At 39.5% G+C, this 16036-nt stretch overlaps 1 protein-coding gene across 1 annotated transcript in view; it reads left to right on the top strand.

The window, feature by feature from the left end:
* The first annotated feature begins 2643 nt into the window (after positions 1-2643).
* The window catches only part of LOC121395519 (interleukin-31 receptor subunit alpha-like), a 48353-nt gene continuing 34960 nt past the window's right edge, over positions 2644-16036 (top strand). The window contains exons 1-4 of the mRNA XM_041569105.1: positions 2644-2906; positions 8198-8250; positions 12911-12949; positions 15320-15361. Coding sequence (XP_041425039.1) covers positions 2884-2906; positions 8198-8250; positions 12911-12949; positions 15320-15361 — 157 coding nt within the window. The 5' untranslated portion in view covers positions 2644-2883. The remainder of the gene's footprint in view (positions 2907-8197; positions 8251-12910; positions 12950-15319; positions 15362-16036) is intronic.

Consider the following 16036-nt stretch of genomic DNA (forward strand, 5'->3'; position numbering starts at 1 on the left):
ACTCCAAATGCTAGTACAGGTATGGGACCACCTGTTCTCCTGAATGCTCGGGACCTAGGGTTTTCCCGATAAGGGTTTTTTCTGTAATTTGGATCTCCATACCTTAATCAACTAAAAAAAAACATTTAAGCATAAACCCAACCGGATCGTTTTGCCTCCAATAAGGATTAATTATATTTTTGTTGGGATCAAGTACACGGTACTGTTTTAGAATTACAGAAAAAAAGGAATTATTTGTTTAAAACTGTGTCTCTGGGGCAAATTTACTAAAGGGCGAAGTGGCTAACACTAGCGAAAATTAGCCAGCGGGACGTCATCTTGGATCTGCTCTAGTGCTACTTCACACCCTTATGCCGGACGAAGTTGCGCTCTGGCGAAGGGACCTAACTACGCTAATTCACTAAGTTGTGGATTTTCGTGAACGCCAGACTTGCCTTTGCCACCTCAGACCAGGCGAAGTGCAATAGAGTAGATAGGAGTTTCTCATAAAAAAAAGTTGAAAAGTCCCTAAAAACGCTGGCGTCTTTTAATTTTTACAGGGTGATAGGCTGAAAAAGATTGTACATTTTCTATCATATGGCACATAAACTATACACTGGGCTCAAGTGTCGGGCAATATAACAACTCTATTTTATTAAGGTTCCCTGGCCATTGTACGTCCATTGTACTTTAACTCCACGCCGTATGCTAATGAGGCATCAATAGCGTAACTTTGAGCTGCTTATCGTATTATGGCTATCGCAACTTCGCAAGCGTTCGGAACCCTGGACGCAACTTTGGATTTTCGTGAATTAGCATTGTCCTGTCTAATCTACGCCTGGCGAAGTGTTGCGATGTCAGCGAAGCCATCGCTGGCGCAATTTCAGAGGTAAGTAAATTTGCCCATTAAATTTTTGGTGAAATTATCATTTACCATCTTACTATAGTGTTTATTGCCGTCATCTTGCTTAAACATTTATGTATCAACGATCCTTTGTCTCTGTGTCACTGATAACATGTCTGAGCTGAGCCATGAGCACCTTTGCAGGGTGGGTCCTTTAACTGAGACTCCTTTATTGGATACACTGAGGACAAGGATCTATTAAAGGGTGATGTTCACCTCCGAGTTAACTTTTAGTAGGATGTAGAGTAAAATTCTCAATTGATTTTCATTTCTTATTATTTGTGGTTTTTGAGTTATTTAGCTTTTTATTCAGCAGCTCTCCAGTTTGCAATTTCAGCAATCTGGTTGCTAGGGTCTACATTAGCCTAGCAACCAGGCAATGATTTCAATAAGAGACTGGAATATGAACAGGAGCAGCCTGAATAGAAAGACGAGTAATAAAAAGTAACAATAACAATAAATCTGTAGCCTTACAGAGCATTTGTTTTTAGATGGGGTCAGTGGAAAGCTAGAAAGAACCAGAAGAAGACGGCAAATAATGCAAAAACTACGGAAAAGAAAAGTTACTTAGAATTGGACATTCTATAACATAGAAAAGTTAACTTAAAGGTGAACCAGCCCTTTTAACAGATTTTATTAGCTTTTTTTAGAATCTGCTGTATCCAAAAAATCCATTCAGTTTATTTATATACTTGCCCAGTTGTTTGACTTATTCAGCCACACTTTATATATCACCTCCAGCTTCAATACATGTCTCCAGTTCTCCCAATCTACCAGGTCGGAGCCCAAACCATAAACCAGGAAGGAACCTCAGACTTAAACATGGAGACACATTATGCCTGATTTTAATAACAAAAATGTGAGTGTAACCAATTGGTTTTTAATGTTATAGAATAAAAAAGGATTTTACACTATATTCTGCGCTTTTTAACTTCTGCTAGCAAGAGGATATTCTACAGCTCCATTTCTGCAAGTTTTTGATGTGCACAAGTTAAAGTTAAACGTTTGTAAGTACTCACTCAAACATCCACACGTGGGGACTTTTAAAGGGTAACTGCACAAAAGGTATAATTGGCAATATATGAGAGTGTCGAACTACAAGTAAATACTACACTATAAATTTTCTATTTTTTCCCTTTTCATCCTACTTCTTCCCCTGAGCTTCATTTAGCGCTGACCTTTTAAACTTTGGATTTTTATTGTCGTGGGTCGGATATTAAAGGGGAAGATCCAGAAACTTTGGTCATTTCTATTGAGCAATATCATCATCATCATTTATTTATATAGCGCTGTCAAGATACGCAACATTTGTACTCCCATTCTACCAGCCAGGTTTTCTGCATTAGAAACATACATTTTTATATTTTTTATTTCTACTTGCCGTATATTATACCCCCGTCAGATCCTGATCTGCCTGATTGTCTGCAGAATTACCCTGAATTCAGAATTCAAAATACACCAAATCAGATTAGTGCTAAAACCATTGTCCCCAGTATTGCACTAAAATGTACACAAAATTTTAAATTTATTTGTGTCAATATGCTTCTTCGTAATTGTTTTTCTTTTACAGACTTGCATTGTCTCGTGTATCCTGTTTTCTGTAGCCGTATCCTGACTCAGTAGTAAGGAAGTTTATGGTATTTATGGTATGTAGTTAATACTGGTATATCAGATAGGGGGGGCAAAGCATTATCTGCAAAGCTGTGTATCAGGAACTGGGTGCTAGCAATGATCATTATCATCAGGGCGGGAGCCTTGAGTGTGTTGTAGAGGTGTGAGTTTCACAAAATCATCTGTGAAATCTGACATGTCCAGAAGTGGCTTATGAATCATAAGTACGTAGTCAGGCTTCCCATATACAAATGAAACAGGAAAGTAGAAGAGCTCGAGAGAAGAAGTTCTGTGCTACACTTGTGCCTGTGCTACTACTTCTCTAACTCCCAGGCTTCTCTAACTCCCAGGCACAGAGAGAACCCCCCGTGCTCTTCATCTGCACAGACATGAATAGCTGTATAATAAGCAGGTAAGTGTGGGGTGCTGTTGTAGAAATTGGCCATTTATTCTCTGTTTAGGGACCCAGTATCACCATGAGATTTCCTGTGGTTTAGTGTATATAGAGGGAAGGGTGGATGGTCCTTCCAGTCTAGGCAGTTGCTTCTATAGTGTTTACTCAGTAACGCCCATCCCTACTGCTAGTGGGAGAATTAAAGTGATTAAGGCTTGGATTATCTGAATCAATATTTATGTTTCCTGTAAATCCAGAAAAAAACACCTTTTTTTAAATGTCATCCAAATACAGTCATCCAAATGCAGTGTATCATCAATTCTACCTACCCCGATTTTAGGTTTTGGTGCATACTACACTGGATTTTTTTTGTTGGTGGTCACACCAATTTTTAATGCATTTCCATGATTTTACACCGCAGTTTTGTCCTTATATTCCCAAATATGGCAGTTCTACTGTAACTGCATTTCACTGCCCTGCCACTGATTTTGGGAAGGATTTACTAAGCAAGTAACGGCACTTGTGCAATTTACAATTTAGTGAATTTTATTTTTTTAACTCTTATTACATCTCACTTTTACTCATGTTGTGAGAGGTGTAAAAATTGTTGTCAGAGGTGTAAAAACACTGTGCGGCCACCACCCCCCAGGGGAAAAAAGAACCTACCTACCTGCTACCTATCCACCGCCCCCTCCTCGCCCACTCACATGCATGTGCTGCTGATAGTTTGCAGGAGATGCAAATTTTCTTTGACTAGAGAGGCTTTAGAGGAAGGAACTACTTCCTCTTTATTTACTCCACTGTTGATTGACCCTACGTCTGACATTGGGGCTCATTTGAAAACACAAATCCGGCGGTGGAGCTGATGGGGTGGTGGGGAGCTGTTAGATCCAGTGCATAGGATGGAACTGGATCTAAATACTGCAATTAAATGAGCCCCAATTCTGTGTCTTTTGCTCATTGCCACTAGTTCCTCTCGGTTACTGCTCGGGTTCATCTGGTACACTGCACTGTATCTATGGGGATGATGATTAACAGAATTCTACAAAGACAAATACAGGAGTATAAAGGAAAACTACCAGCTGCATATTTTGTACATGTTCTTCATGTGTAGCCTTCTCCAAGAGCATTCTGACTGCATGACCTCCCATCATTCCTAACATGATGTGCCGCCTCGGACAAACAGCCATGGGAAGCAGAGTTGGACTGGGGTGTCCGTGGCCACCAGGGCTGCCACATCAGGGGCCCCCACACCCTCAGGGCCCCCAGCTCCAGTTTTGAGCTCCAGGACCGGGCCAAGGTATATTGGCACCCTAGGCAAGGGCATCAATCAGTGCCCCACGCAGTCCTGTATTACCATTTCCCACCTTACCATTCATATTGCCCCGTTCCTGTGCCAGCACCTATCATATGCCCCCATTTGTACCTGTGCCAACGGCAGTCAATCCCTCAGATTGCCCCCAATTTGTACCTGTGCCAGCATAAACCAAAACATCCATCATATTGTTACCCCCAATCTGTACTTATGCCAGCGGCAGCCAAAAAAATCCTTCATATTGCCCCTAATTTGTACCTATGCCAGCAGGAGCCAAAAATCCATCATATTGCCCCAAACATCTGTGTGCCTGTGCCAGCAGCCACCATATTGCCCCATATACCTGAGCCAGCAGCAGCTTATGCCTCATATAGCCCCCAATCTGTACCTGTGCCAGCAGCAGCCGAAAAGCCACAATAGTACCCCCAAATATGTATCTGTGCCAGCAGCAACCAAGAAGTGGGGTGTGCTTCTGCTGCAGTATGAATCACAGGCAAGAAGGGTTGGAACAGGTGGTTTATAAAAATTGAAAAACAATTAAAGGACAAGCAAACCAGAGTTTAAAAAAAAAGTGTGCCTCCCATGATTGCACCCTAGACGGGCACCTACTCTGCCTACCCCTAGTTCCGGCCCTGGTGAGCTCCACCAGAGGCCATACCCACCACCACAACTCTCCCCTGCTGCGCATACCTTCTACTTTCTTCCTTCTGAGTTTCTGGCAAGGAGCAGGTCTGGGTTGGCAATGCCAACCAGGTTTTTTCCAGGTGTCCCACCAGCCTAGTCTGACCCTGATAGGAGTGCATAAAGAACAAAATGGGGACACAACAGAAAAAAAAAAAATTAATTAAAATCACCATGTCATAGAGCTCTTCCAGGTGATTAGAATGAGGGGCCATCTCTGGGGGGTGCTTATGTCAAAAGTTATACCCAATAAAATGGCTGCTGGTGTGCCTCCTATCAAGGTGGGACCCTTTATTAAAAACTGCAGATGTTTCCAACATTTGGAGAAAATCCAGGTGATGTTTCAGAAAGAAATTCTTTTTTTTTTAATATTTAAAGTTTTATTGAAAGTTTTTCAATACAGTAAAGCGTTCAAGAAGTGGTGTAACAGAGAAACATCTACTGCATACTGGTATCAACAATGAATGTAACTTGCTAGTAGAACATTAAACGTTGGTCTCGTGAAAAAGCTTAGTCCGTGACAGAAAGAAATTCTTAATACAACCCAGCTTGCTCTCAGTGGGCACAATGCACACTATCCAACACATTCCAAACTGGCATCATTTTTATCACTGTTATAAAATGGCACTGTCACCTCAACCCTTTTAAACTCATGTCCCTGTTCTAAGGCCAACCAAGTGCCTGTAAGTTTGCAATGTCAGAAATATTTTTATTTGGCATCTGCCCTTTAAAGGGATGGTTCACATTTCAGTTAACTTTTAGTTGGTCTTCATTATTTATTTTTTATAGTTTTATAATTATTTGCCTTCTTCTTCCATCTCTTTCCATCTTTCAAATAGGGGTCACTGACCCCATCTAAAAAACAAATGTTTGTAAGGCTACACATTTATTGTTATTGCTACTTTTTATTACTCCTCTCCTATTCATATTCCAGTCCAGTGTCGGGGCCCACCCAAAAACCTTTAGACCAGGGGCCCACTCTAAGTATTATTTTCTTTCTTTCCCTTACTCAACCTCTTTTCTCCTAGTCTCTTTTCTTTACATACTATAATCTCTTATTCCATCTATTAAGCCTCTTTATTCTCATAGAAATAGGGAATGGCCATGAAATAAGCCAAATGTTTAGAAGCAGGAGGACCCACTGACACCTGGGCCCACCAGGAGTTTTCCTGGTATCCCTGTGGGCCAGTCCGACACTGTTCCAGTCTTTCATTCAAATTAATGCATGGTTGCTAGTGTAATTTGGACCCTAGCAACCAGAGTGCTGAAATTGCAAACCTAAGAGCTACTGAATAAAAAGCTAAATAAGTAAAAAAAACACATATAATAAAAAATTAAAACCAATTGTGAATTGTGTCAGAATATCACTCTCTATATCATTATAAAAAGTATCTCAAAGATTTAACTCAAAGATCTAACCCCTTTAACTTACTTTAGTGAGCTAGGATGCCTATTATTTAATTATCACTGCCTCCCTCATGCTAAGCCTTGACTAATGTCCTTGGGTGTCTACACTGAAGCATGTCAAAGAAGAATGACATTTATATATATTTTTTTCTCTTAGAGCTTTGCTTAGATGGCACCAGAAGGTTGTATTAAGCAGCAAACAGTAAACAGTGGGCTGTTAAAGTAGTAAGGTGCCTTGAGATTTAAAGTTTCTTGGCTAATGGATATTTACAAAAGCCCTAAATATCACCTAGTGAGTTTTATATATATATATATATATATATATATATATATATATATATATATATATATATATATATATATATATATATATATCTATAAATGGCTGGTATGCAGTATAGATATTTTTGCAAATTGCAGTCAAATAATGACTCACTGCAGGAAGCAAGACTATCATGCTTTCATTTTATTAGATATTGTCTAGTTTGCAAATTCCATAGATCTTCAAAGTGTATTTATACACCTGCTTTACTTGAGGAACAAATAAAGATATATGAAAGTGTATTACACACATGCCAAGTAGAGATTTTCTATTTAGGTGGACCAAAAGAAATAAAATAGGATTGCACTTTCCAGACTTTCTGAAGTACCTACAGTTGGACTGACAGCGGGTCACTAAGTCTGATATTCTCTCTCTCTCTCTCTGCACAAGTATTGTATTTCAATTTACTTTTTTAGGTAACTGCTTGGATGTTAAAGTGGTTTAACACAACAGACTCATTTTCAGATAGGGCTAAACTAAAATCATGACTTGAAGAAAGCTGATTGGCCCATGGGTACCACACAGGGGCGCTCCACCAATGAGACACTCGCTTCAGACGGCAGCTCCCGCCTGGTTGCCAAAAATGCTGCTCCTGGTAACTAAGAGCCAAATTCGGCTCTTCTAGTGCAGAGAGCGCAATTGCTGTCTCTGCACTAGCGACTGGCGACTGGACCGCCCACGACCCCCTCCGGCTTAGAAAATTGAGTACCGTGTGGAGGGGTGGCAAAATAAAGGCCACCTCAGGCGGCAAAATGGTCAGAATCGCCCCGGGTACCACAAAATATGTAAATAGATAGTTGGATATAACAGACTCAGAAATAAATGTATTTTTCCAACGCTAACCTCATTCACTAGGGCCCATTTAACGCTGCAGCTGCGGTCGTGTAATAATGGACACAGTTATTGATTCCTTATGTTTTCAGGCTAAAAGAAACACATTTTAATTTTGCCAACAGTGTTATATCCCTTTTAATTAAAAAAAATACAGAACAGGCATTATTAAAAAGCAAAACAATTTGTTTAACTAATGCCTTGTTAGCATGTAAAATTTAAAGAACACGGAGCACCAACGGAAGCCAGAATCCATCCATTAAAAAAGTAGAAGTTTATTGAACATATTTAAAATCCAAACATAGGGTGCCCAGACATATTAGGGGCTGTCCAATAACTATGTTCAATAAATTTCTACTTTTTTAATGGATGGATTCTGGCTTCCTTTGGTGCTCCGTGTATTTTAAATTTTGCATCGCAATCAGCTGTATGGGATCGCGGCTAACGTGTAGCACATCGGAACTCTGCAGTGTCGGTAAGTGCTCCCACTATGTGTATGTTTCTGGACCTTGTCCTACATGTACTTGTATGTAAATATTTGCAATTGCCAACGTCCAGTGACCCAAAATGCATTCAGAGGGAGGAGCACAGGGACTAAGCAGCACTGAGGTACCTCTGTCCTTTTGGTATGATTACTTTTTTTTTTAAAAAAATGTAATAAATCTATAATTGTTTTGTACACCAAATAAACATTTCATGTGTGAGACTGCCTACTACTTGTATTGCTTTATTAATTATTACCTTTCCCCTTAGGAATAAGCTGCAGTTAATTGGATTCATTTTATCATTTGGAATGTTTAAGCAAGGTAGGATGCTGTCATTCTTAGGGTTCATCAATTTATGTTTGAATTATAATATTTTTACAGAATGTTTCTAGAAAAGGAAGAGTGCATGTCATGCTCAATTATTGGTCATGTCTCTCTACTAAGTGCCCATGTAAAAGCTTCAGTCTGCTCCTCCTAAACTGGATAATACAATGGATTCCATCTGTGTAGCGTGCTTACTTTCCAATCGGGCCACACCAGTAGACCAACATGTAACCATTCAAAATAGTGTAGGATGGAGCACACAGTAGGCAGACTCTGCTGCAATAAATTTTATTCAGATCACAACATGTTTCGGATCTGCATGGATCCTTTTTCAAGTGAAATTTTACTTAAAGGACAAGGAAAGTCTAAAATAGAATAAGGCTAGAAATGCTGTATTTTGTATACTAAATATAAACATGAACTTACTGCACCACAAGCCTAATCAAACAAATAATTTATTCTTTCAAAGTTGGCTACAGGGGGTCACCATCTTGTAACTTTGTTAAACATCTTTGCAAGACTAAGACTGTGCACATGCTCAGTGTGGTCTGGGCTGCTTAGGGATCATCATAAACAAAACTGCTTGAGTTCTGCATGGCTGGGAAGTAAGGCGGGGGCTCCCCCTGCTGTTCATAAGTATGATTGTTTCCCTGCTCAGCAGTTAGGGACCATCTGACAATTCCTATCCACAGCAGTAAATGAAGGGAGAATTTCACTGCATACAGTCAGGTTTCTTTTAAAAACGGTACACATTTTTTAATTATAGTATATTGGAGATAGGTTTCTTTTTCATTAAAGAAAGTAAAATTAGGATTCTATTTTTTTGCCTTTCCTTGTTCTTTAAAAAAGAATCCATGCAGATCCGAAACATGTTGTGATCCGAATAAAATTTATTGCAGCACAGTCTGCCTACTGTGTGCTCCATCGTACACTATTTTGAATGCTCCTCCTAAACTCCCAACTTGCAGTTTGAAAAGTTCACTCTTTCACATATAGACAGCATTTAGCAGGTCAATTCTATTATAGTTATTATCCTTAAAGGGATCCTGTCATCGGAAAAATCAGTTAATAGTGCTACTCCAGCAGAATTCTGCACTGAAATCCATTTCTCAAGAGAGCAAACAGATTTTTTTATATTCAATTTTGAAATCTGACATGGGGCTAGACATTTTGTCAATTTCCCAGCTGCCCCTGGTCATGTGACTTGTGCCTGCACTTAAGGAGAGAAATGCTTTCTGGCAGGCTGCTGTTTTTCCTTCTCAATGTAACTGAATGTCTCTCAGTGGGACATGGGTTTTTACTATTGAGTGCTGTTCTTAGATCTACCAGGCAGCTGTTATCTTGTGTTAGGGAGCTGCTATCTGGTTACCTTCCCATTGTTCCTGCTGGGGGGGGGAAGGGGGGATATCACTCCAACTTGCAGTAAAGAGTGATTGAAGTTTAGCAGAGCACAAGTCACATGACTTGGGGCAGCTGGGAAATTGACAAAATGTCTAGCCCCATGTCAGATTTCAAAATTGAATATAAAAAATCTGTTTGCTCTTTTGAGAAATGGATTTCAGTGCAGAATTCTGCTGGAGTAGCACTATTAACCGATTTCTTTTGAAAAAAAAAATTACCATGATAGTATCCCTTTAATTTTAGTTCTGAGACACACAGAGCTTTACAGGGACTGTTCATAAATCTAATTTTTTTGTAACTGTAACACTATTTTTCCAGTTACGTTTCTGCAAGTCGCAATACATACATTTTTAGAGGAAATGTACAATATTTTCTCAGGTTACAGTTGTTGTTGTGTAAATGCAATACAGGGATGGAGTGCTGCTTTCAGTGATACCTGTTTGGTATCAGGCACCTGATACCAAAAAAAATAGTATCCAGGAACAAAACACCAATGGCACATCCAATGCTGTTAAAGGAGAAACAAACCCTTAATAACAAAAACCCTACACATCTACCCTACATAAATGCAGGTCGCAGACAACTGACTGGCCATATTCAATGCCAACCCAGTGCCTCCCCAACTTCTCTGCCCTGTCTCAGCCCCACTACTGATGTTGTATCACTTACATATATACTTGAGCTCTCCCTGCCACCTATGGTGTCATCAGAGATGGGGTAATGTGGGCACAGGGATATAGATCAGCATGGTTGGCCAGGTTGGTCTCGGGTTGAGACAACAATGAGTACAACTGTGTGAATTTTATATTCTCCCACTGCACAGAGAAATCAGCTTCATGGTTCCCTTATGCCAATAGTTGCAGTTGAACAGTATTCATCAGAAAAGGCAGGATGGATAAATAGGCAACCATCTGAAAGTGCTGTTTGGACACAGGTATCTTTATGAATTGCACTAGTATGGGCTCTCCATTGCATCCAATATAGACCACCCACACTGACAGGTGCATCCATAAAAGACCACTATAGACTGAAAATATAAAGCCCAGCTTCACTGACATCCTAGCCCTAACAGTTTATAAACTTTAAATTCCAGTTGATTATTTAAATCCCCTCCGGCATTGTAGCTATTTCTGAGCCAATACTTTCCTGTAATCACACCAATGTTTACAGTATCCTGAAACCTAAAAACCCACATTGGTTTCCACTAGTAGTAACTACCGTACCAGTTCCTCCCCTGTGCAGCTCCACAATTACCACAGTTCAAATATGAAAAAGAAAACTTTCACCATGCTTTGCTTTTGCTCTCACAAGTTTGTAATGCAGTGTTTATGGTTAAATGACCACTAACGGCAAACAATTAAAGTGGACCTGTCACCCAGACACAAAAATCTGTATAATAAAAGTCCTTTTCAAATTAAATATGAAATCCAATTTCTATTTTTTATTTAAGCATTCATAGCTGTCGTAAACTCATTTAAAAATCTCAGCTGTCAATCAAATATTGTCTGCCCCTCCTCTATGCCTGTGGCATAGAGGCGGGGCAGACAATTACTTTCACTTTCAATTCAGCGCTTCTTAGATGTCACTGTTCTCCACACATTCCCTCAGTTCTCTTTACCATATAACTGTGTAGCCAGCGCATGGGGATGGACATCAGGTCCCCCATTCTGGTGCACAAACAAGATTCTGAGATGATGCAAGGCTTGTCTTAATAACAGTGTCCACAAAATGGCTGCTGCCTGCTATAATTTCGAAATCCCAGACTGAAGGCAACAAGATTAAAATAATTTATATAGTGTAATTAAAGTTCATTTTCCTTGACTAATCTGATAAAATCGGATTTTTAATAAATTTTTGGGGTGACGGTCCCCTTTAAAAGGTATTGTATGTATTCAAATGTAACGTTCTGCTTCCCTTCACTAGTAGAAACGGTGTACTTGCCTCAGGACTCCAAAATACACCAAATACATAACGCCAACACCAATGCACATTATAAAATATTATACAGTTGGGGGCCCATTCACTAAGCTCGAGTGAAGGCATAGAGGAAAATACTACTTCGACCTTCGACTACGACCTTCGAATCGTTTAATCGTTTAATCGATCGAACGATTATTCCTTCAATCGTTCAATCGAAGGAATTGTGCAAGATCCTTCGACTTCGATATTCGAAGTCGAAAGATTTTAATTCGGCAGTCGAATATCGAGGGTTAATTAACCCTCGATATTCGACCCATGATACATCTGCCCCTTGGTGTCTTACCCCTTCAAAAATATAGGAATTTACCAGGGTACTCCAAATCACTGTTGGAGATATGGCAAAGATATAGGAGACCTGTTATATATTTGGTGAAAAGATATGAAACGTATGAAACTTTTTCATTGATTGCTTAGTTTACTCAATAAGTTTGAGATGACTCCGGAGGCAATGATACTAAATATATATACATAATACACAAAAGCCATGAATATCTTGTAAATGATATCCTTATAAACGGTGAGTTCTGATGTCATTAGTTATAAACGGTGAGTTCTGATGTCATTTCTGTCACATGACTCACTGAAATTTGTGTATTATAATAAATAAAGTACCCCCAGTTGTAAAATACAGAAAGCCGGTCTCCCACAGACTCTGTTTTATACAAATAATCCACATTTGTAAAAATGATTTCCTTTTTCTCTGTAATAATAAAACAGTACATTGTACGTGATCCCAACTAAGATATAATTAATCCTTATTGGAGGCAAAACCAACCTATTGGGTTTATTTAATGTTTACATGATTTTCTAGTAGACTTAAGGTATGAAGATCCAGATTATGGAAAGATCTGTTATCCAGAAAACCCCAGGTCCCAAGCATTCTGGATAACAGGTCCCATACCTGTACTAAAATTAAAAAAACTGTGTATTTGATTCAGAAGCATTGTTAGGGTTTATATAAATACACTGCAATGTAGCCATTCAGGTGGACATTGGGATTTAGGGCATGGGATATACAGCACATCAGCTCTGTAGGATACAATAGCTTTTATTCTTTCACAGAAAGATAAACAGGAGTCAAATGTCATCCACGAAGTATAGAATGAAAACCTCAGTCTCAATCTTTCACTCAAACAGAACTGTTATCATTTTATGGTCCTTTAAAAGCCATTTACCTTTTATTGCTAATCCAATTATTGAATAATTATTTTGACCCTGTAATATTTATTATACGGCAGAGTAATGCATAACACTTCCAATTGTTTTGTTTTCACAGGACTAATGTGTAAACTTAAAGATTGTATATCTTTACCAGGTATGTTCTTCATTTTTCTTCCTCTGCAATCATCCAAATAATGGATTTTTAATCGAAAACTCCGAATTTATCGGATTATCGGGCTAAATCCAGCGCAGACCATGAAATCTTCCAAATGGGATAGGGACATCTCCCATTGACTTGTACTCGACAGGTCTGAGATGGCGGATTTTCAGATTGAGGCTTTTTTGTAGCATCGGGTTATAATAAATCTCAAAAAAAAATTCAAGTTTTTGCCCTATAAAGCCCAACCAGATTTTATGAGGCTTGGTAAATAACCCCCTAAATCACTGATATATTTTATCACCACATGCTGCCCTACAACAACTAAAGCAGCCAACCAATCGTTGCTTTGTAAGTTGGTTCAATATTATTTTTTTTATTTAAAGGAACAGTAACACCAAAAAATGAAAGTTTAAAGTAATTCATTTATAAAGTACTGTTTCCCTGCGCTGGCAAAACATTGGTAAAACATTTTTTGTTGGTTTCAGAAAGACTACTATAGTTTGTATAGATAAGCTACTGTGTAGCCATTGGGCAACTATTCAAAGGAGAAAAGGCTCAGGTTTACATAACAGATAACAGAAAAGCTCTGGGAACTTTTCAGTTACATAGTTACATAGTTAAATTGGGTTGAAAAAAGTCCATTGAGTTCAACACCTCCTAATGAAAACCCAGCATCCATACACACACCCCTCCATACCTTCACATAAATTCTATACACCCATATCTATACTAACTATAGAGCTTAGTGTCACAGTAGCCTTTGATATTATGTCTGTCCAAAAAATCATCCAAGCCAAGTCATTAACTGAATCAGCATCACAACATCACCCGGCAGTGCATTCCACAACCTCACTGTCCTGACTGTGAAGAACCCCCTACGTTGCTTCAAATGAAAGTTCTTTTCTTCTAGTCTAAAGGGGAGGCCTCTGGTACGGTGATCCACTTTATGGGTAAAAAGGTCCCCTGCTATTTGTCTATAATGTCCTCTAATGTACTTGTAAAGTGTAATCATGTCCCCTCGCAAGCGCCTTTTTCCAGAGAAAACAAACCAATCTTTGACAGTCTACCCTCATAATTTAAGTCTTCCATCCCTCTAACAAGTTTAGTTGCACTTAAGGTGGCCATACACGGGCAGATAAAGCTGACGAGATCGGTAGTTTGGACCGATTAGACAGCTTATCTGCCCGTGTATGGGGGCTTCCGACGGGTCTTCCCGATCGATATCTGGCCACAATATCAATCGGGAAGGTTTGATTTTTAACCGACGGACCGGCCGGAGCCCCTTGGCGCATCGTAATTCGATCGTTCGGCCATATGGCCAAACGTTCGAATTACCCCCGATATAGCCATGCCGTCAGTGGCATATCGGGGAAAGATCCGCTCGTTTGGCGATGTCGCCAAACGAGCGGATCTTTGAGTCTATGGCCACCTTTAGTCTCATCCCTTGAGTCAATGCCCTTTTTTATGCAAGACAGAACTTTATTTGCTTTATTAGCCATGGTAGTTATCTACCATTTAACCTGTGCCTTTTCTCATTTTTAAACTGAATGACTGCCCCCATGGCTACACAACAGCTTGTTTATATAAACTATAGTAGTTTTCTGAAGCAAATACATCAGTTTTACTAATACAGGGCAACAATACATCTTATTTATTTACTTTAAAACACTTTCAATTTTTGGTGTTACTGTTCCTTTAAGCAGGATGGAAACTCTCAATAGCCATTTGCAGCCCAGTCTTGTCTGTGTGACCACCTGCTGACAAGTCTGCTGAGTACTTGCTCTTATAACAAGGGGCTAATTAGTTTAGTCCATGATTTGCAGAAAATGCGCTAACAATTCTTTATTTTCTATTGTGTTTTTCTTTCACTTTCACACAAAATGCAGTCCTTTTTTTTGCAACAAATTAAAAAGTATGGGATCAGTTATCCAGAAACCTGTTATCCAGAAAGCTCTGAACTACAGGAACACAGTCTCCCATAGACTCCATTTTAATAAAATAATTCAGATTTCCCTTTTCTCTGTAATAACATAAAACAGTACTTTGTACTTTATCCCAACTAAGATATCATTAATCTAAATTTGGAGACAAACCAGCTTTATTGGGTTTATTTCATGTTTAAATGTTTTCTAAGTAGACTTAAGGTATGCCATTATTCTGGATAACAGGTCCCATACCTGTCCAGCTATACACATGAAAGAACATGAATAAATAATACCATCCTCTTGAAAGTGGGCTAGGATGAATTTACTTTTGATAAATCTGTACTGTATATTGAAAATATAAAAACAATACAATGATAAGAACAATATGTTTGGCATTTGGATGTTGTGCTTCATAGCTAATTATGATTTCATGGTACAGGGCAGATCAATGTCACAACGTGTGAAGTTGAAGAATTTTCAGGTAAGTGAAAGTCACATATTAGTGCAGGGGGAATGTGTGCGAATGTCTCATCAACTAATCCATTATTTTCCTTCAGCTGTGCCATAAAAAAAAACAGGGGCTGTATTCTCCAATATGTCCAGTCCTTTAGTGGGGGCTACAGTAACTTCTCACCAATGGCTGCTGTGGCTAGCTGGGAGGTTGCTCAGGCTGTGGACCATTGACTTTGGGCCTTCCCAACTACACTCAGTCTCCTTGTGGAGTCTCCCAGGCTGCTCTGGGACTCTTCTGCCTTCTCATATTAAATCACAGCCAGTTGGACAGGTTCTGGGCCGATACCTGCACAAACTATTCAGTCCTGCTGCTACTAATTATAGTGCGAGCAATTCATAGTAAGGGCTCTTACTCATGAGCGTTTTTACCTGCGCTCCCCTGCGTTCCGTTTTTCGGCGTTCAGCCCCAGGGGAGCGCAGGAATAGACGCATTTCATTATTTCAAATGGGGCTGTACTCACACAGGCGCATGTAGTCGCCGAACGCAGGTTGAGACGCAACATGCTGCATTTTTCCTGCGTTCGGCGCCTACACGCGCCTGTATGAGTACAGCCCCATTTTAAATAATGAAATGCGTCTATTCCTGCGCTCCCCTGCGGCTGAACGCCGAAAAACGGAACGCAGGGGAGCGCAGGTAAAACCG

This window comes from Xenopus laevis, chromosome 1L, assembly GCF_017654675.1.
Source record: "Xenopus laevis strain J_2021 chromosome 1L, Xenopus_laevis_v10.1, whole genome shotgun sequence".
NCBI classification, from domain to species: domain Eukaryota; kingdom Metazoa; phylum Chordata; class Amphibia; order Anura; family Pipidae; genus Xenopus; species Xenopus laevis.